Raw genomic sequence first — 21,664 nt, 5'->3', positions numbered from 1 at the left:
AAGCTTTATAATCAAAAATGGTTTGGATTTAATTTTTAAAACTTCAAGTTAAAAAAACATATATGTTTTATATCTAAAAATAGTTCAAACTTTATATTTTAAACTTCAAGTTAAATGAACATATATATAAATTTTTTGTTAGCAATTCGGACTTAACTTTTTAAACTTTAGGTTAAAAAAACATATATGTTTTATAAATAAAAATAGTTCAAACTTTATTTTTTAAACTTCAATTTAAATGAACATATAAATTTGTGGTTAGTATTTTTTAAACCTACAATATATTTTCTATTTTTTAAATATATTTTCTATGTTTTTTTAAACTTCAAGTTACATTAACATATAAATTTTTGGTTAGCGGTTCGGACTTAATTTTTTATCTATCTAATCTAATCTAATCTAATACTATTATAAATATATGAGTTTGAATTGTGAATTTACTTGGTTACCCTTTTTCAACTATTACTTAATTAATGTCTTATTTATTTATTAGTTTGAATTGTGAATTTACTTGGTTACCCTTTTCCAACTATTACTTAATTAATGTCTTATTTATTTATTTAGGTGACTTTTCAATTTTCTTATATGAGTTTGAATTGTGAATTTACTTGGTTACCCTTTTCCAACTCTAATACTATTATAAATATATGAGTTTGAATTGTGAATTTACTTGGTTACCCTTTTTCAACTATTACTTAATTAATGTCTTATTTATTTATTAGTTTGAATTGTGAATTTACTTGGTTACCCTTTTCCAACTATTACTTAATTAATGTCTTATTTATTTATTTAGGTGACTTTTCAATTTTCTTATATGAGTTTGAATTGTGAATTTACTTGGTTACCCTTTTCCAACTATTACTTAATTAATGTCTTATTTATTTATTTAGGTGACTTTTCAATTTTCTTATCTAATTACCTAATTTGTTTAATTAATACATTTTACTATGCATTATTTCACATCAATATATTTTCTAAGCTTTATAATCAAAAATGGTTTGGATTTAATTTTTAAAACTTCAAGTTAAAAAAACATATATGTTTTATATCTAAAAATAGTTCAAACTTTATATTTTAAACTTCAAGTTAAATGAACATATATATAAATTTTTGGTTAGCAATTCGGACTTAACTTTTTAAACTTTAGGTTAAAAAAACATATATGTTTTATAAATAAAAATAGTTCAAACTTTATTTTTTAAACTTCAATTTAAATGAACATATAAATTTATGGTTAGTATTTTTTAAACCTACAATATATTTTCTATTTTTTAAATATATTTTCTATGTTTTTTTAAACTTCAAGTTACATTAACATATAAATTTTTGGTTAGCGGTTCGGACTTAATTTTTTAAACTTCAAATTAAAAAAAAAACATATATGTTTTATAACTAAAAATAATTCAAACTTTGTTTTTTAAACATATATGTTTTATACCTAAAAATAGTTCAAACTTTATTTTTTAAACTTCAAGTTAAATGAACATATATATAAATTTTTGGTTAGCAATTCGTACTTAATTTTTTAAACTTTAAGTTAAAAAACATATATGTTGTATAAATAAAAATAGTTCAAACTTTATTTTTTAAAATTCAATTTAAATGAACATATAAATTTATGATTAGTATTTTTTAAACCTACAATATATTTTCTATTTTTTAAATATATTTTCTATGTTTTTTTAAACTTCAAGTTACATGAACATATAAATTTTTGGTTAGCGGTTCGAACTTAATTTTTTAAACTTCAAATTAAAAAAAAACATATATGTTTTATAACTTCAAACTTTATTTTTTAAACTTCAAGTGAAATGAACATATAAATTTATGATTAGTATTTTTTAAACCTACAATATATTTTCTATTTTTTAATATATTTTCTATGTTTTATAACCAAAAATGGTTCGAACTTAATTTTTTAAACTTCAAGTTACATGAATATATAAATTTTTGGTTAGCGGTTCGTACTTAATTTTTTAAATTTCAAGTTAAATAAATTTTTGGTTAGCGATTCGGACTTAATTTTTTAAACTTCAAATCAAAAAAACATATATGTTTTATAACTAAAAATAGTTCAATCTTTATTTTTTAAATTTCAATTTAAATGAACATATAAATATATGGTTAGTATTTTTTTTAACCTACAATATATTTTTTATTTTTTAATATATTTTCTATGTTTTTTTAAACTTCAAGTTACATGAACATATAAATTTTTTATTAGCTATTCGGACTTAATTTTTTAAACTTCAAATTAAAAAAACATAAATGTTTTATTATAACTAAAAATAGTTCAAACTATATTTTTTAAACTTCAAGTTAAATGAACATATAAGTTTGTGGTTAGTATTTTTTAAACCTACAATGTGTTTTCTATTTTTTAATATATTTTCTATGTTTTATAACCAAAAATGATTCGAACTTAATTTTTTAATCTTCATGTTACATGAACATATACATTTTTGGTTAGCGGTTCGAACTTAATTTTTTAAACTTCAAGTTAAAAAAACATATATGTTTTATAACTAAAAATATTTCAAACTTTATTTTTTAAACTTCAAGTTAAATGAACATATAAATTTGTGGTTAATATTTTTTAAACCTACAATATATTTTCTATTTTTAAATATATTTTTTATGTTTTTTTAAACTTGAAGTTACATGAACATATAATTTTTTGGTTAGCGGTCCGGACTTAATTTTTTAAACTATAAATATTTTCTATATTTTTTAAAACTTCAAGTTACATAAACATATAATTTTTTTGTTAGAGGTTCAGACTTAATTTTTTAAACTTCAAGTTAAATAAAGTTAATTTATTTAATTGATAGATTGATACATAATTATGCATTATTTTCCCATTATTAGTTAATAATTGATATATTTTTAATTTAATTTAATTAATTTATTTATTTATTTAATTGATACATAACTATGCATTATTTCAAATAAAAAGTTGAATACTATTAATATTTCTTACATATTTTTTTATTATGCATTCTTTCACATAATAAAGTAGACTACTATTAATATTTTTTAAATGTACAATATATTTTCTATGTTTCATAACAAAAAATAGTTCGAACTTAATTTTTTAAACTTCAAGCCAAATAAACATATACGTTTTATAAGCAAAAATGGTTCGAACTGTATTTTTAAAACTTCAAGTTAAATGAACATATAGATTTGTGGTTAGTGGTTGAGAGAATAAAATATAAATCAAACAAAGAGAAGCATTTTGTTTTCTGTTATATATTTTATTTATTCAGCAATGAGCCTTTTATAGGCAAATACACATATGGAAAGAACCATAAAAATAGCAACAGTATTTGACCACTAAACCATGAAATAACAAATATGCTAAGATAATTATTTTCTGTAATACTTTGTTAATAATAAACAATGACTAACAAACTTTATTTGACAAGACAGATAACTAAGTACTTCGACAAACCTTTAACAATTCAATAATCTCTCCCTTAAACCGATAAGGTCAACATCGGCTTAATTAGAACATCATCCCTCAAATTTGTTTTGTAGTATGCTAATACCAAGTAGCTCCCTTAGTTTATGAAATGCAGGCAGTTTCAGGGACTTGGTAAACATGTCAGCTACTTGGTTTTCACTTCTGCAATAGATGAGATCAATTGTTTCATTCTTTGTGAGGTCACTTAAAATTGATATTTCACATCAATGAGCTTGCTTCTTCCATGGAGGACTAGATTCTTTGATAGTTTTATGGCTAAACTATTATCATAATAAATTGCAAAAGGATCATGATTCTTGAATTTAAGCTCTGCAAGAATTTTTCTCAACCAATTAGCTGGACATGCACGTTAAGTTGATGCAACAAATTTAGCTTCAATGGTTGATAAAGTAACAATTGATTGTTTCTTCGAAGTGCATGGAACAACCGCTTGATCTAAGAAAAAAATCATATCCTTAAGTTCTTTTTCTATCATCTCAATCTCCTGCATAATCACTATCACAAAAAATCCATCAAATCTGATTGTTCTCCTTTCTTATAGTAGAGACCAAGTTCTTGTGTTCGTTGCAGGCATTGTAAAATACTAAAATCCTCTTAACAGCTTAAAAATGCATTTCTGTAGGATTCTCAATGTATCTGCTTATGAGACTGAAAGAATACATAATATCCGACATTATTGCTGTCAAATACATTAAGCTTCCAACAATTTGCTTGTAAAATGTGTTGTCAATCTTCTTTCCTTCACAACTTTTTGTTAGCTTCAAACCATACTCTACGGGAGTACTTGCAGAATTACATTTCTTCATATTAAATCTGCACAAAACTTTTTGAACATGTTTCTTTTGTGAAATAAAAATCTCATAAGTAGATTGAACTACTTCAAACCAAGAAAATAATGCATTTTTCCAAGATCCGACATATCAAACTCAACCATCATGGACTTCTTAAATTTTTCAAACATGACACTATCATTTTCAGTGAATATAAGATCATTAACATATAAACAAACAATGAGATTTTTCCTTCATCTTCAATTTTATACTCATATGGACTTTTTTGAAAACATACCTTAAAAAATAAGTCTCAATTTGACTATACTAAGCTCGTGGGACTTGCTTTAGCCCATACAAAGTTTTTTTTCCAATTTATACACTTTATGCTCATTTCCAACTTAATATAACAAGCAGGTTGATGGATACATATATGTTCTTCCAAGTCTCCATGTAAGAACGCCGATTTCACAGCCAAATAGAAGATAGACCATGAATATTGCGCTACTAAGGCAATTACCAATCTGATCGTATCATGTCTTGCAACTGAGCAAATATTTCTTTATAACAGACTCCAAACTCTTGTTTGTAATCTTTTGCTACCAACGGTGCCTTGAATTTGTCGGCTTTCCATTTTCTTTCAATTTACTCTTGTGAATCTACTTCACACATCATTTTTGACCTTTTGGAAGCTCGATGAGTTCCCAAGTTTTATTTTTATCGATGGATGTGATTTCAGCATCCATTGACTTTTGCTATTTTGATTCTTTGACACCTTCTTCGAAAGCTGCTGGATTACAATATGAAAATAGAGCAAAATGAACAAATTAATCTTTAATTTGGTTATTACCAGTTGCCTCATAATTTGTCATCCATGTTGCTCTTCTTTTAAATCGTTGAGATCTTTGTTCATTTTCTGTCTCATTGACTGAAATATGTAGATTGATTATTGGTTTTATTTTTATCGATGGATGTGATTTCAGCATCCATTGACTTTTGCTATTTTGATTCTTTGACACCTTCTTCGAAAGCTGCTGGATTACAATATGAAAATAGAGCAAAATGAACAAATTAATCTTTAATTTGGTTATTACCAGTTGCCTCATAATTTGTCATCCATGTTGCTCTTCTTTTAAATCGTTGAGATCTTTGTTCATTTTCTGTCTCATTGACTGAAATATGTAGATTGATTATTGGTTGTTGCTTGTACTCTACAGATTATGCATTCTCCAAAGGATGCTGCATTTCTTCTCCATTTTCACCATCAAAATCAGCTTGAATTGGTTGTCTAACAGTATTTTCATCAACGAAAAACTACTGAACACCATGAATATTTTTGGCATTGGGACAACTGCATCTGCCGATTATCGTGTTAGTATCTATTTGGTTCAACTTTGAACACAATTCTTTTTCTGCGCATATATTTTACCTTGTTGACTTGTAACTCAACTGAGTTGAGATAAAGCGATTGTATTTTGTTAGCTCAAACCAATCATACCGAAAGTTTTAATAGGTATTCATTCATCCCCTCTAAACATCTAGCCGGTCCTAACAACATATGAGATTGAGTATATGCTGATAGTCATAGACTAAAAAACGAAAGCTAGAGAAATCCACCATTCATTGTTGTAATTTCAATTATTAAATAACAAAAGGACACTTGGTTATTGTATGTTGTTGAATTAGTTAAATATAATTTGACATAGTATATTGATAAAATAATGAATTCCTTCAAAAGCATTGATTAAGAATTGATATGTGCGTTAACCGATATTCAAACAGTCGTTTATTAATTATTTAATTTAAGTTATTTAAATTGTGTTTGTTTCATCCTTTTATTTTAATTTAAATTTACTTTATTAATTTATTCAAGTTTTTGTTCAAGTTAATTAAAGAATTGTTTTTAATGTAGATTTGTAATATATCAAGTTCTGTCAGACGATATCCGTACTTGTTATTAAAACTTGACATGTACACAGAAATAACAAACAAAATTATATAACGAAAAGTAAATTAATTAAAATAAACATGTGAAAACATGTAAATTTCATATATGCAATTAATATGAATTTATAAAAAATATAATTTTCATTTTTATTTATTATATCAACTAATTTTATCTTAAATAAAATCGTTTCCACGTGCAACGCACGTGCACTTTTCTAGTATATATATATATATAAATATATATATATATATATATATATATATATATATATATATATTAAAATATTTGTGAATAAAAAAAATTATAGCATTGTCTAATTCCATTTTTCCAACCATCATATTGGAGCAAAAATGGTAAATAACATATTACCCAATATATACAAGAGATAAAGGACCGAAAGATCTCTCGATCTTTCGATCCACTCGCTATCGTCCTGGAATAAAAATGTCATCTAGGCGTCCCTCTTGCTCTGATCTCCCCTGCGCCTAAGAAGTTGTCGGGACCAAAAGCCATAGTTGTTCACAAGACTGTACGTTCAACCAAAAAACTTATGTTATCCATCTGTTTGTTTATATGCCACTAGATATTTATTTCTTTTATTTTAAATCAACGACATATCACAGCTTGAAAATATATTTTCTGACCTACTAAATGCTTGGTATGTTAGGAAGGAGGAATCTATTAGAATGACTGGTATGCAAAAATGTTTAACTACACAAGTGTGTTTTTCTGATCGCTTCACTTTGGAGTATGAGCTGAGAACCACCCTAATTATCCACAGGACTCAAACTAGCTACAGAAGTTGTAGTAGGAGCATATACATTGAGAAAAGAGCTCAACCAAATCAATTTCGTTTCGATTCTATTCAGTTTGCAAATGGCAAATTCTAGCTCATACTTCATTAATATATTTGTAGCATTCATGGTACTCTTTCGAGCTATTCAGTTATCAACTGATAGTGAAAAGAAATGCTAAGAATTTCAGTTTCGTATTGTTTTAGTCCAACTAGGTTATTACATTACATTGTAATTAATCAAAGTTTTTTTAGAGAATTCATATCCTTGAGATAGAAGAAATGACGTATGAACGCTTGAAATATCCGAACATCCATAAAATCTTCGTGTGCATCATTTCACTCATTTAGCTATCACGTTATCTTAGCCATAATATTCAATATATATTTCAGTTTGTTTTCACATTTCTATTATTAGTTAACTGATCGATATAGAAATATAAGATTTCAGGATAAGTTCCTTAAAGAACTAATTCATATTTGAAAAATATTTCAAAAAACCCTAGTGTTTATTTAATCTCTTTCTAAACACATCACTCATATTAACCGATCCTAACACAATAAGATATAATTGTAAGATTATAGTTGATTCAATAAAATATATAGAATTAAAAATATCATACCTAAATACATACATAAAAAAATGGATATTTTGCCTATTATATTTGACCAGAAATTTAGAAAGTTCGAGTAATGTTTTTTTTAATTAAAAAAAGTAATTTTTAAAAATTATTAGAGAATTTTTTTTTACAAAATTAAATTCAATCTCACACAAAATATATTGTCGGACCTAGCCCTGGTCTTCAGCTTCTGTAAGTTCTTATCTCTCTTCCTCCTCTTCGCTGTGTCCACTGTACATTTCGGCGGTGGCTGGTGGGCCTCTTGCTCTCTCTCACTCCGATCAACCCAATCAATTTACGATTCGGCGCCGTGAACGTGAAGCACCTGAGTAGAGATCTCGGGTTTCGCTTGAGTCGCCTCTGGCTCTTTCTCACTCGATCACTTTCTCGGGTTTCACGCTCTCTCTCGCTTTGTTATACTTTTATTAAGTTTGTTGAGTGATTATATGTTCTCTTGATGGTTTTTCTTCGATATCATGTGACCTTTGTGTTGGAAAACAAAATTAGAGGAAAGAGTACAGATGACTCTGGAGGAAATCACATATTATTGAATCACAAACTTGGCTATTATATAGCCTTACAAAGCAAATAGAAATAACTGAACAAACTTGAAAATAGCTAACGAATGAACAAACCAACAAAGCTGAAAAACCAAGTCAACAAATAACAAAACCCAAAAGAATATTTAGAAACGATCTTATCTCGGATCTTGTTAGGGATTGGTGTTACATACCGATATTTAGAAACTATCTTATCTCGGATCTTGTTAGGGATTGGTGTAACATTCTCTGTTGAATTATTAATTTGCTGTAGGTAGACGTCGAATTTCGTGGATGGCTCATCCACTTTATTTGTAATCTTAATTGTAAGACTACCACTAAATTATTCTAATAATATTTAGTTTCTTAAAAAAAAAAACAGTACAAGCTTCAGTTTACATCAATTTCAGAGCAGACTCCTAATTGTTCTCGCAGCTTGACAAAGGTATTCAACTTGAGCGGCTTAGTCATTATGTCAGCTAGTTGTTCTTGTGTATCACAATATACTAATTCCACAATACCATCCTTTGTAAGATCTCGAAGAAAATGAAAACGCACATCTATGTGCTTACTTCGACCATGCATTACTGGATTCTTTGAGAGTTTGATTGCAGAGCTACTATCACATTGAATAATACATGACATGCTTTGATTTTGATCTAGCTTTCCCAACACCCTTTCTAACCATACTGCCTGGCATGCACATGAAGTTGCTGCAATGAATTCTGCCTCTGTGGTGGATAAACTCACTACTGGTTGTTTCTTTGATGACCAAGAAATTGCCCCTGAACTTAATAAAAAAACATAACCTGAGGTGCTCTTTCGATCTTCCAAGTCTCCGGCATAATCACTGTCAGTGTAAGCAACAAGTTCATCTTCTCCTCCCTTGGCAGTGGCCAATAACACAAACTACAAAACCCAAAATTTTCCTGAACAAATGACCAATCGAAATCTACTGAAGTATGTAAAAACCCTACACACAAGAATCCCAAAGCACCGCATAAACAAAACGTTTAAAAAGTCAACCTACGCAAAACCATCAACACTGTGATTTTGTACCCAAAACATGTGATTTCGACGTTCCAAAGGACGAACAAAACATAGATCGAGCATTCAAAAAACATGTCGAAGAGATATGCATCCAAATCTTGAAACAGAGCCCACAAAACTCAAAAGTTTACCAAAAAGAATCGCAACAAGAACCGAAATTCAACACGAAACTATTCGAGAATCCATACCTGATCAACAGATCTGAGTTGAAAGAGAAGGAGCAAGATTATGTTGTAACTAAGATTTTGCGAGTTTGAGCTCCTCTCCAGATTCTTCCGCGATAGGGCATTGACTAGTGCGTAGTCGCGTGTACTTCTCGAGGAAATAGTAAAAGACGTGTTTTCAACGTCAGGAAAACGTTCTCCACACGCCAAAAGACGCGTAAAATTTTCTTCTAATATATTAATTATTAATTAATATTTAAGAATTTATTTATTCTAACCAATTTTAAAAATAGTTCTATTTATTTATCATTAAGTTGCAATATTTAATCCAAAAAATTATTGAAAATATCATAATCATAAATCTTTAAATAGAAAAAAAAATAATTCTAATTAGCTATTAAAACTATTATTTGATCTGTCAACTATCCGAGATTTCTCGATTGGGTGAATCACTACATTTTCGATATTGAACTTAAAACTAGAAAAATAATGTCTCATGTCTCTTAAATTGATGCTAGAAAGAAAAAGGTTAAGCTGCTTATCGGAACGAAATTGATTTGGTTGAGCTCTTTTCTCAATGTATATGCTCCTACTACAACTTCTGTAGCTAGTTTGAGTCCTGTGGATAATTAGGGTGGTTCTCAGCTCATACTCCAAAGTGAAGCGATCAGAAAAACACACTTGTGTAGTTAAACATTTTTGCATACCAGTCATTCTAATAGATTCCTCCTTCCTAACATACCAAGCATTTAGTAGGTCAGAAAATATATTTTCAAGCTGTGATATGTCGTTGATTTAAAATAAAAGAAATAAATATCTAGTGGCATATAAACAAACAGATGGATAACATAAGTTTTTTGGTTGAACGTACAGTCTTGTGAACAACTATGGCTTTTGGTCCCGACAACTTCTTAGGCGCAGGGGAGATCAGAGCAAGAGGGACGCCTAGATGACATTTTTATTCCAGGACGATAGCGAGTGGATCGAAAGATCGAGAGATCTTTCGGTCCTTTATCTCTTGTATATATTGGGTAATATGTTATTTACCATTTTTGCTCCAATATGATGGTTGGAAAAATGGAATTAGACAATGTTATAATTTTTTTTATTCACAAATATTTTAATAAATAAATATATATATATATGAACAGTACAGGACTTGTGCATAGAAGAGTTAAAAATATATATTTATTATTTTCCGATTTATTACTTTCTAACGAAGGAAAATATTGATTGAATGATAAAATATCCTTACATCTGATCTGTCTCTACATATATTCGTTCGATTTCGATTCAATTCGATTGTTTCTGTACTCGGATTCACCGCCACCGTTCATGGCGGCTCCGTCGTCCACCACCAATATCATGCTGGCGATCTTCGAGAAGAAGACCAACTCGCTCGATTTGTACAGGCCGCTGCGCAATTTCGTAGTGATCAACTATTCCGAGCGCGAGGCGTAGAATCTGGAAGACGATCTTCAAACATTGAAGCAGGGGCGGATTTAGTTTAGGGCGAACGGGAGCCACGGCCCCCCCAAAAAATTTAAAAAATTTTTTAGTATATATATTTATATAGCGACGGTTTAGTATAAACCGTCGCTACTAGCAACGGTTTAGTATAAACTGTCGCCGATCTACAAGCGACTGTTTTTTGTAAACCGTCGCAGATCTAAATCGGCGACGGTTTATGAGAAAGCCGTCGCTACTGGCGACAGTTATACTTTATTCCGTCGCAACCAGCAACGGTTTTCTCTTAGACCGTCGCTATGATTCTATTTATACCGAGGTTCTCGAACAATTTCCTGGAGCGATTTTCACCTATCTCTGGTAGTAACCAAACTCTATAAATTTTTCGAGGTTTCGATTTTATATTTTGGACTAACTATTTCGTATTTGTTTTGTAGATTTAGTACTCGTGCGATTTTCCAGCGTCACGTGGAAGCAGCTATATCTTCGCGCAACATCAGGTTTTCAATTTTTTTTTTTGTACAGAAAATTTAATACATGATTTAATTTTTACGTATTAGTTTATTTGTGGAAATTTAATACATTATTTTTGTTTAAATTTATTATCGTCGCGGTGCATCAGGTGGACTCTTTTTACATACCGTCGCTATATTAAGCGGCGGTTTTTTTAAATTCATGTTATTGAATTTATGGATTATTGAACTTATGGATTATTTTCTACATCCTCTTGAACTTATGGATTATTGAATTCATGTTTGATTTATGAGATTTTATTGTGTTATGATGTTAGTTGATTTAAACGATTAGATTTTATTTATTGTTTCAGGTGTAGTTTTATTTCAATATATATTTCAGTTTGTTTTCACATTTCTATTATTAGTTAACTGATCGATATAGACATATAAGATTTCAGGATAAATTCCTTAAAGAACTAATTAATATTTGAAAAATATTTCAAAAAACCTAGTGTTTATTTAATCTCTTTCTAAACACATCACTCATATTAACCGATCCTAACACAATAAGATATAATGGTAAGATTATAGTTGATTCAATAAAATATATAGAATTAAAAATATCATACCTAAATACATACATAAAAAAATGGATATTTTGCCTATTATATTTGACCAGAAATTTAGAAAGTTCGAGTAATGTTTTTTTTTAATTAAAAAAAGTAATTTTTAAAAATTATCAGAGAATATTTTTTTTACAAAATTAAATTCAATCTCACACAAAATATATTGTCGGACCTAGCCCTGGTCTTCACCTTCTGTAAGTTAGTATCTCTCTTCCTCGCTGTGTCCACTGTACATTGCGGCGGCGGCCGATGGGCCTCTTGCTCTCTCTCACTCCGATCAACCCAATCAATCTACGATTCGGCTCCGTGAACGTGAAGCACCTGAGTAGATCTCGGGTTTCGCTTGAGTCGCCTCTGGCTCTTTCTCACTCGATCACTTTCTCGGGTTTCACGCTCTCTCTCGCTTTGTTATACTTTTATTAAGTTTGTTGAGTGATTATATGTTCTCTTGATGGGTTTTTCTTCGATATCATGTGACCTTTGTTCATTTCGAGATGAAGAGAAAATGAATGATTGGCTGTGACTATGTTTTCCGAGTTCATTGATAGTTAATGTGCAATTTTGTGAAAATCTAGATGAAAGGAATGATTGATGAAAGAATTTGATGAGTTTGTAGTCGGTGGGCACAACTTTATGTTTTCGTTCTGGTTTGAATTACTGAATTATTACTGATTGTCATGTTTGTTATGGTGTCACGTTTATTCTCATGTAAATAATCGTGTAAGCAATTTAGAATCCAGTGTATTAAGCAATTTTGCTTTGGAAGACCGTGACGATGATCCATATGATACAAACTATAACTCTGGGAGTAGAATAAAAGCGCAAGTTCATGTTACTATATTATAAGGAGTAAAAACTTGAAAATGGGGAATAAGAAACTTAAATTTTATCTTATAAGAGAAATAATTAGGTTTCAACAATTTTAAGCAATCAACTCTCATTGATCTTGAACAAGAATTTTTGATAAATCATTTTAGTTAAATTATTGAACGAGTGAATATGGGTTTTAGACCATACTAAGAAATTTGACTCATCTTACAATCGAGGTGGCAAGATAAGATTTTTCAAGAACACATTCTAGAATTTTTAGGAAGTTGACTTTCATACTAGAAGTTTTTTCTTTTTCCCAAATATTCGTTCGCCTCTTCCGAAAGTTCTTGTGGCACGTTCTTAATGAAGAATCTGCCATGATAATGATGAATATCTGATATAGTAATTCAATAAAGGAGTAAGATTTGATTTTATTGAATGTAATTGCAACTTTCAAGTTCTAACTTTTGCTTTATTGATTAGAAGTGGCTTCATTATAATGAATGAAGGAAATCATGTTTTAGTTGGTATATTGCAATTTTTGTGCCAGGAAAACTGCTTAGAAATGACTACAACAAATGGGCTGCATGATTTGTCATCAGCAATGGAGCTTGATGCTTTTAGGCGCCTATTTCCTCTACGTTTCCATGAGCGCCACCTTCTCGAGTCTATAAGATCTGATGGCCGGCTTCTTGAAAGAGCTAGAGACACGACAGTTGTGCTTGGTTAGTGAATAAATGGTTCTTTTTGTTTTATTTTGTTGCCTCCCTTTGTCAAAAAGTCAAGCCATGCTCAAGTCAAACCTTCAAAATCTAGGAGCTGCTGCCTCTGCCGATGGATCAGCTATGGCGAAGATAGGTTGCACTGTGAGTTTTTCGTTTAGTGTATTGTTGATTTTTCTCTCATAGATAATTTGTGTCGTGATGCAACGTTTCATATAAAAAAAACTTTGTGTCGTGGTGCAGAATAATTGAGCTGAGTATTGATTTCTTAAGTTTTGCTGCTCAAATAAAAGGAATTAGGAATTAAAGACTTTAATTCTGGGTTTGAATGCTATAACAATTGGAAAAACTTTCAAGTAAAAGAAAAGAGTTACATTAAGTTACATGTTTGTTGAAATTGCAAAAAACAATTCTAATACAGTACCATTTTTTTGTGAAATTTTGGAGTAATTGGCAAGGTTGTAAATGGCGGTCGGCGGTGGCGAGGCGGTCGGTGACCGCCTACCGCCTCGGCCGCCTAGGCGGTGCCCAGGCGGTGCCTAGGCGGTTGAATTTTTTTAAGTATTTTTTTATAAATAATTATGCAATATAATCATTTTCATGTAAAATGTGCAATTAAATAATGTTTAAGCATAAAATATAATATCATTTAGATAATGTGCAATTAATAAAGATTCATCATCATATTAATGTTATTATGCTAACAAAGTAATATAATTTTTTTCACCAAAAAACTAAGTTCCAATCAATTATCCATCATTAGAACAAGTAGTAGACTAAACATAACTAATCTTCCAAACCATCTACATATGCACCATCTACATCTACATCCATGATCCTCTCATCATCGGACTCAAAATCAACATTTTCTTCATTCTCCTCCTCCGATGTATGTAAATCTTCGTCAAGTTCTCTAATGGGGATGTTCCTTGCACTCCTCCTTGGATGTAGCACTTCATCCGCTCCCGAGGCCTCCGCTACCATTCTCCAAGTAAGTCTTGAACCCGGCTCGACCTCATCTTCATCACCATCATCGACAAGCCAACCTTGAGCTTCACTAGCTTGAGAGGATAGAAGCAAATCTCCACCCATTTCTCTTTTACTCTTCTTCTTCGTAAGATTAGCATTGAATTTGACATATACAAGATCATTCAATCTTGATGTCTCAAGTCTATTCCTCTTCTTAGTATGTATCTAAAAATTTAAAACCATTGTTAAAAACAAAATGATAGATAACATAATTTATGAATTAGTTCTCAATATTTACCCCTTCAAATTGACTCCAATTTCTTTCACACCCCGATGAACTACTTGTCAAAGAGAGAAATCTCATTGCCATTTTTTGTAAGTTTGGAGTGTCACCAGTAATTGGGCATACAGCAAAATTGAAAGCCTAGGAGTATACGTGGCTTTTGAAGAATGGAACCTCCCAAAATAATTCTGTAATCTTGAAATCAAGTAGATCTCATATTCAATTCCAAGTGAAGTTTTTTACGAAACGATTTGGAAAAGCTGGAATAAATGTTAAGAACAATCAGTGTTATAAAACTCGGGCTAGGCGGCCGCCTAGGCGCTAGGCTTCGCCCAACCACACTGAAAAGATGCTAGGCGGCAAGGGTGCATAGGCGGGTCTAGGAAGGCCTAGGCTGTCTTAGGTGTTTAGAGTGTTTTTGGGAATTTTTTTTGGGCTTTTAATTTTTTAAAGCCCGATTAAACCAGAACACGACATAAAAAAGAATTATAGGTTTCTGCTTTTAATTTTTTGTGATTGAAAGACCAATTAAAACCACGATTTGTTATCTTGCGCTTGCCCTAACACAACACTCTCGTCTTCTTTGTCTGCTTACTTCTACACACAACACACATAAGAAAATCGAACAAGGCCCTAGGTAATTTTTTTTCTTTATTTTGATTTTTCATGCATTGCCTATGGCTATTATCCTGACCCGCCTTAAGAAGAACAAGGAGGAGGAATGAACCAGGTGTCAATTGGATTTTAACATAATTTGGGTCGAAATTTATTCTAAGAACTATTACAACTCTCTTGATACCGTAGAATATGTCTAGCGGCGCTTAGTGTTGGTCTGGCGCCCGACTAGCACCTGGAGAATTTTAGAACCTTGAGAATGATATCTAAATCATATATTTACTGTTTTGGGTGTGTTCTCCAAGCTCATTTACTTTATTTCCTTTTTAGATCAATATCATTATGGTCTCATTAACATGACGGGTGGACTTCTGTTTTGTCACAATCTTTTGTATCCCATATACTTTCTAATTTAAGTTTCTTATCATTAACAGACCATGTTGGCTGCCATTAAGTTGGAGGTCATGACACCGAGCATGAATTCACCAGATGAGGGATGCATAGGTTGAAATTTGTTTGCGCTGTCGATAAAAATTCTCCCCCCATTGTTTTTCTTTAAATGCAGTTTATCAATAATTATTTCTTTTTTTCTTCAGCAATTGATTATCATATGCCCCCAATTTGTTCTCCTCTGGTTCGTCCTGGCAGGCCAGCAGAGTTAGCTCCAGTAATATCAAAGCAATTATCTGACAACATTTTGAGGCAAGATATATGTGACACTCTTGGTTCCGATGTCTTCAAGAAGATATTGTAACTTTAATTTATAATACATCTTACATTGAATATATACTGCATCAATACATCAAAATGACGAAAGCATCTTCCAGTAAGACGATAATGAGCTAAATAAAAGCAAGATACATCTTTAATATTTTTTCTCCTGAATTCTTATTGTTAAAGAGACTCCAGAGAGTAGCCGATTTTTTGCGAATCCCCTCTGCTAGAAGTTTAATGTGGGTTCTTTGAAATTTGAAGGGAAAAGGCCACAAGCAAAACGATTGGCTCCTCTACCTTGGCCAGCATTTTTTCCCTTGATAAATCTTAGTTTTTCTTATATTCTATAAAGATGCTATTGGTCAGCAGTTCTGAAGGTTGAGTTTGTTACATGTCCAATTAAGAATACTATAGTTGGAAATTCCATTGGTTAGGGAAAGGCCACACGATTCACTTAGGTTGTGTCTGGATATTATTAATTATTAAAAAACAAAAAACTGAAGTGAGCCCTAGAGAGAATTTTTTGAAAATGCTCTCTCCTATCGTTTGGAGGCAGCTTCCTCGTAACACATCTTTATCAACCAGTGTCATCATATTTCCAATCATCGCTGACTGCATCTCTTCGCGGGCCGTCACTGGCCGTCATGGGCCTTTCTCGTCGGCTTTTTTCACCACTTCCTCGTTTCTTTTTCCGCTGAAATCCCTTTCGCTTTCACGCCACTTGAGAGCCAACCTTAGCCCTGGGACCAGATACTCATCTTTGTTAAAATGCACTTCACTTTCAAACCAAATGAAGCGCGAACTTTAGCCCTGCGACCTACCCAACTTCAGTTGAGAGATTCTTAGTCTTCTGAACCTAAATATGTGACACTAAGTTCACGAACCATAATGTGTCTAGCTCTGCGAATCCAACATGTCGAACCTGACCCTGTGAATCAAGGTCTATAACGAACCCAGACATGAACAGGCGGGAGTATTGTGGGTCAGAACCATTGTTTGGAGGTGGACAAGTTAAGATTCTTAAAAGACTTTGTCCAAAAGAGGCTGCTGAATTTTAAAGAGGGACTATCAATTCAGGCAAAAGGATTAGGCGGAAGTGGCACAGTGATCTAACAGTGGGGCGGAAAGTAGGAAGGAGGTGAAGAAGTTTGAGATTGTTTATGACAAAAGGAAATCAAACAAAAAAATAGGATGGGTTAATCTACAAGATGATGGAATTTTAAAGGAGGATATTTGGAGGTTGGAAGAAGAGAGGCTAGATGGTGGGGACTATGGACGACGGAAGGTCAAGTAATTGAGGAAGTGATTGGAGGTGACTCCTAGATGGGGTGTGGTTCTAGTGATTTGGAGTCATATTTCAGCAAGTTCGGACGTGTCGGCACCATCTTCTTTGAGGTCGGAGGACATATGGGGCTTGTTTGCATCATCTCCGGGCAAGGTATGTACTTCCATTAAATCTTTCCGCTTTGGTCATTCTTTTTTTTCCTTCATTCCATTGTCGGTCTCGTCAGGGGGTGAGTTGGGAAGTGGGGGTTTTGGGGAGGGGTGGAAGCCATTATTGGGTGAAAATTCGGGTTTGTCGGGGAATAAATTAATAGGGCTTGAGCTGAGGAGAAGCAGGTTAGGGGGGATGAGGGGTTGTAGTCGTGGCTGGAAGATTCAATTGGAGAAGAAGATTGTCTTTTTAAACTGGGAGTAGAGAAGGTGGACTTCTTGCATAGAAAATGATGCGGGATAAGTATGAGCGAAGCAAGTGTCTTAAAAAAAATGGTAAGTGAAGCAATATTGAGAAAGGATCGTGTCAAATGGGTTGTACAGTGATTGAACGAAGATTTGTTCTTGGAATATTAAGGGAGGAGGGTCAGCTACACGAAGGAGACTCATTCGAGCTGTTTTATGCAAGCAGAGGCCAGACATAGTTGTTCTCCAAGAAATTAAAAGAGAGGTGGTGGACAGAAGATTTATTGCTAGTGTATGGAAATCACGGTTTGTAGAATGAGTTACCTTCCCTGCAATCGGTCGGTCAGGGGGGATATTGGTTATGTGGGATCCAAGAGTGGTTTCGGTGAAAGATGGTTTGATTGGGGAATTTTCGCTATCAGTTTGCATTGAGAATGACAGTAATAACAACTTGTGGTTTACGGTCGTATACGGCCCATGCAAACCACGAGCGAGATAGAATTTTTGGGATGAATTGGCCAGATTGAGAGTTGTGTGGAGAAAGATGATGTTTAGGGGAGATTTTAATGTTGTGAGATCGCTAAGCGAAAAAATGAACGGTATGACACAAACAACAAGTATGTTTTGTCTTGCTTTGACTCATTGATACATGAATTGGAGCTGTGTGATCCACCATTATTGAATGGAAAAATTACTAGGTCAAATTTGGGAGCCTTACCCATTTGTTGCAGATTAGATATATTCTTATTCATGGGAGGATGGGTGGAAATATACTCCTTTTATAGACAAAGAGTTTTACCACGAATTACTTAGGATCACTATCCAGTTATCCTGGATACAGAAAAGTCTAAATGAGGGGCATTTCTTTTTAGATTTGAGAATATGTGGCAGAAGCACAAGAAGTTTCAAACCATCATTTTTGTCATGGTGGAATAATGCAGAATTTCAAGGATGGGAGGATTACAAATTTATGAGAAAACTCAAAACTATTAAATGTTATATTCGAAGATGGAATGAGGAGGTTTTTGGGGTGGTGGAGGTGAGGGAGGCTGAAATGAGAGAAAATTAGAAGGTTGGATGAGTTGGAAAGTGAGGGGCGATGATTTGAGGAGATAGCAACCGAAAGGAAGGAAGCAAAATGGGTGTTAGAAGAAATGGCGTGTCGAAGAAATCAGATGAACAATCAAAAAGCGAAGGTCAATGGGTTAAGGAAGGGGATCACAATACAAAGTTCTTTCATTCTCTCTTGAATCAACGGAAGAGTAAGGCTACTATCAATAAATTGAAAAAGGATGACGGGTGGGAACGGTTACCGTTGATGAGGATCAAATAGAATCAATCATAGTTAAATTTTTCGAGGAGTTGTACAGTAAAACAAAGACGAGAAGATGGGGTATTGAAGGAGTAAAGTGGTGCTCCATTGATAGTGATTTCTGTCTAGAACTTGAGGAACCATTCTTAGAAGATGAGGTCAAGAAGTATTTATTTAGAGATTGAGCTCTTGTGTATTATTGATAAGACGAAGGTCTTGTCTAGTCTTTTGTCGTGAGTGGATTTCTAGTCCGCTTATTGTAATTAAAAGCTATTAAGTATTTAATAAAATATTGTTTCTTATCTAAAAATAAATCCATTGGTTAGAGATGCATCATTTTATGCTCTCCGTATCAGAATTGACTGTTGCAATATTTTCCTGGAGAATAATTCAATGTGCAGAGAGACCTTGGCAAATCTCTTAGTGGAATACTTTACTTTTGTTCTTTCTGTATGGTTAAAAGAATGGATGATATTCATTTTTCCTGATTGTTAGGAACCACAATAAATTTTACGTCATATTCACCCGTACGCAAAATAACTTTCTGAGTTCACTTAATACTTGCAATTGATGCAGTTCTGGCATGTTTGATTTGAAAGAATTATGTTTGGTCAAAGGTAAAGCTGCTTGGATGGCCTACCTGGTAATGTATTTCAATATGGCACTTTCTGTCACACCCAAGCGGGAAAGTATCTTTTAGTTTTCATTGTAAGTTTACTCTTATTTCACCCTACAGAGAATGCCTTTTGCAGGATGTATACTGCTTGGATGCAGATGGTGCTCTCTTTGATGCTGCTCTACTTTCTGCAGTGGCGGCTCTCTCGCATTGTGTGTCTGCGATGGCTCCTTATTTTAAATTCACTATAGTGCCTATTATCAATATGATGTTTTTTTAGTTTCGCTTCGCTAAATGCCTGGACATTTCTCTCTTTCAAATACTGTGTAATACCACTGGACAAGGCCTGTTTTTTTACTGTCAACTTTATATTTTTTTCCTGATTCTCGTCTCCCCAGGAAAGTTTTATGACTGGATCAATTTTATGAATAGATTGAATGAAATTGTAGACGATAAACCTGAGCCATTGTCTGCAACCTCTATTCTTACATCACATCTGAATATTTTCTTTGCTCTGATGCCGACCATCATACAACTTGATGAGACAACACCCTCAATTCTTTGCAGTGCAAATTCCGGCAGTCGCTCTCAATGATAATGGGAGAGTAGTTGTTGTCTCGGAGGAAAATGTTGGATCAAGGAGTGAGAAAGAGCCTATCAACAAAGAGAAGCGAAAGCTGCACCTGACTACTTCAATATTTTCATTGACCTGCATAATTCACAAGAACTACATTCTGGCCGACCCGTCATCTGAGGAAGAGTCCGTTATGGAAACATATCTAACCGTGGTACTGGATTCATCATTTCATCTTGTGTCTCTTAATAAACCAGGTGGACCAGGGCTCGCTTATGAATCAGCCATCCAAGTACATTTCACCTTTGTTAACTTTTCCCCCTATTATTTTTTATTTTCTGTGGGAAACACTTTAATATTGCTCACCTACAGGATTGCATAAGATTAACAAGACGAAGAGTGAAAGAATTGCAAGAGATCTTGAATGAAGCAGTTTCTGATATGGAAGTGGACTAAGAAAGAAACCATTGATGGTCAATCGACTGGTAGCCGTTATTGCTCTCCTTGGGTTGTCTTGGATGATTCTATACTAACTCCCGGTTCTAGTCTTCATCATTGAACTCCATGCATGTGGGGACTTTGTATTTCTAAATCATTCAACGGCTATGACATCAGGTGGGCATACCATTTCCTGGCTGTCTGTCATTTCAAATAGTTAGTTGCACGCATTTCAGATTTGACTTTCCAAAATTCAATTTTAGTAGAAAGTAATCAAATTGTATTGTGGTCATGAAATACTATGTTTACAAGACGAATTACTATTTTTACAAGACTTAAGTGTTCGATCCTACTATTGATATTAGAACCAAATATTTGTTCTGTTCCCGTTCATGTCAAGAAGTGCAACTATTGATATAGGATAGTGATAGTTGAAAATCAATAAATTTTCCAGTTGGGAAACCAATTAAAGTGTGATGATCTTGTTGGATTGAAAAGATTGATAGTTGCATAGTTTTTATTAGTTATAACTTTTTTTGTAAAACGACAATCGTTTGATCCTACATGCCACGTATTATTTGATTATTCATAAGAACATTTAGATTTAATTTATAATTTGTGTATAATATTTGAAAAATCTCGAAAAAAATTGTGGATTGTATTCAATCTAGGAAAAAAAAGGGTGGAGTTTTAGTTTAATGGGCAGTGCGGTTGGCAAGATTAGCATATACCTTCGGACAAAGTTCCATACTCCTAAGAATAGTCAAATTCATAATTTTTATTCCTAATTTTTCTAAAACATAAAATATTCTCGAATTAAAGACTCGAGTTTTTCATAATATTATTTTATTTTTTCAGTTCTGAGATATTAAATGATTAAACTCTTGAGTTCTATTGAATATGGATGGATACAAGGATTGAAATTATAGCAATACACATATTTGATAATGCCATCTTCATTTAATTATCATCACATATAAATCACACTACCATTTGCCCACCATTAATTAAA

General features: G+C 32.4%; 2 protein-coding genes and 1 long non-coding RNA gene across 5 annotated transcripts; 1 reads left to right on the top strand and 2 right to left on the bottom strand.

Moving 5' to 3' along the window:
- Positions 1–7,988: 7,988 nt before the first annotated feature.
- LOC140833928 (uncharacterized) lies at positions 7,989–21,037 on the top strand. Of its 3 annotated transcripts, none has more exons than XM_073198456.1 (10): positions 7,989–8,009; positions 11,276–11,338; positions 13,280–13,454; positions 13,546–13,595; positions 15,753–15,822; positions 15,915–16,020; positions 19,601–19,667; positions 19,777–19,852; positions 20,208–20,506; positions 20,587–21,037. In XM_073198456.1, exons 3-10 carry the CDS (start codon positions 13,295–13,297, stop codon positions 20,668–20,670), a joined length of 912 nt encoding a protein of 303 aa, XP_073054557.1. In that variant the 5' UTR covers positions 7,989–8,009; positions 11,276–11,338; positions 13,280–13,294; the 3' UTR covers positions 20,671–21,037. The 3 variants fall into 3 exon arrangements, with proteins under 3 accessions (XP_073054557.1, XP_073054556.1, XP_073054559.1); XM_073198455.1 differs by lacking the exon at positions 7,989–8,009 and adding an exon at positions 11,179–11,198; XM_073198458.1 differs by lacking the exons at positions 7,989–8,009; positions 11,276–11,338 and adding an exon at positions 12,137–12,304.
- Positions 13,602–15,746, bottom strand: LOC140833929 (uncharacterized). Its single transcript, XM_073198459.1, has 2 exons — positions 14,719–15,746; positions 13,602–14,645 (listed from the first exon to the last, which is right to left on the bottom strand). Exons 1-2 carry the CDS (start codon positions 14,788–14,790, stop codon positions 14,238–14,240), a joined length of 480 nt encoding a protein of 159 aa, XP_073054560.1. The 5' UTR covers positions 14,791–15,746; the 3' UTR covers positions 13,602–14,237.
- LOC140833930 (uncharacterized) lies at positions 16,064–19,594 on the bottom strand. The gene is made up of 2 exons (XR_012118611.1): positions 17,438–19,594; positions 16,064–16,181 (listed from the first exon to the last, which is right to left on the bottom strand). It is a non-coding gene; the product is annotated as an uncharacterized lncRNA (long non-coding RNA).
- Positions 21,038–21,664: the final 627 nt, after the last annotated feature.

Source organism: Primulina eburnea, chromosome 6 (genome assembly GCF_022965805.1).
Source record: "Primulina eburnea isolate SZY01 chromosome 6, ASM2296580v1, whole genome shotgun sequence".
Lineage (NCBI taxonomy): Eukaryota > Viridiplantae > Streptophyta > Magnoliopsida > Lamiales > Gesneriaceae > Primulina > Primulina eburnea.
The sequence above is the reverse complement of the archived record's forward strand: the minus strand, read 5'-3'. Positions and strand labels throughout refer to the sequence as shown.

Excerpts from the sequence above, each read along its gene's own strand:
- LOC140833929 (XM_073198459.1), bottom strand. The coding sequence starts at position 14,790 with ATGGCAATGAGATTTCTCTCTTTGACAAGTAGTTCATCGGGGTGTGAA. Across the intron at positions 14,646-14,718 it reads ATTGGAGTCAATTTGAAGGG|ATACATACTAAGAAGAGGAA; the intron begins GTAAATATTGAG and ends TTAAATTTTTAG.
- LOC140833928 (XM_073198456.1), top strand. The coding sequence starts at position 13,295 with ATGACTACAACAAATGGGCTGCATGATTTGTCATCAGCAATGGAGCTT. Across the intron at positions 13,455-13,545 it reads AGACACGACAGTTGTGCTTG|GAGCTGCTGCCTCTGCCGAT; the intron begins GTTAGTGAATAA and ends TTCAAAATCTAG. Across the intron at positions 16,021-19,600 it reads TTATCTGACAACATTTTGAG|TTCTGGCATGTTTGATTTGA; the intron begins GCAAGATATATG and ends CAATTGATGCAG.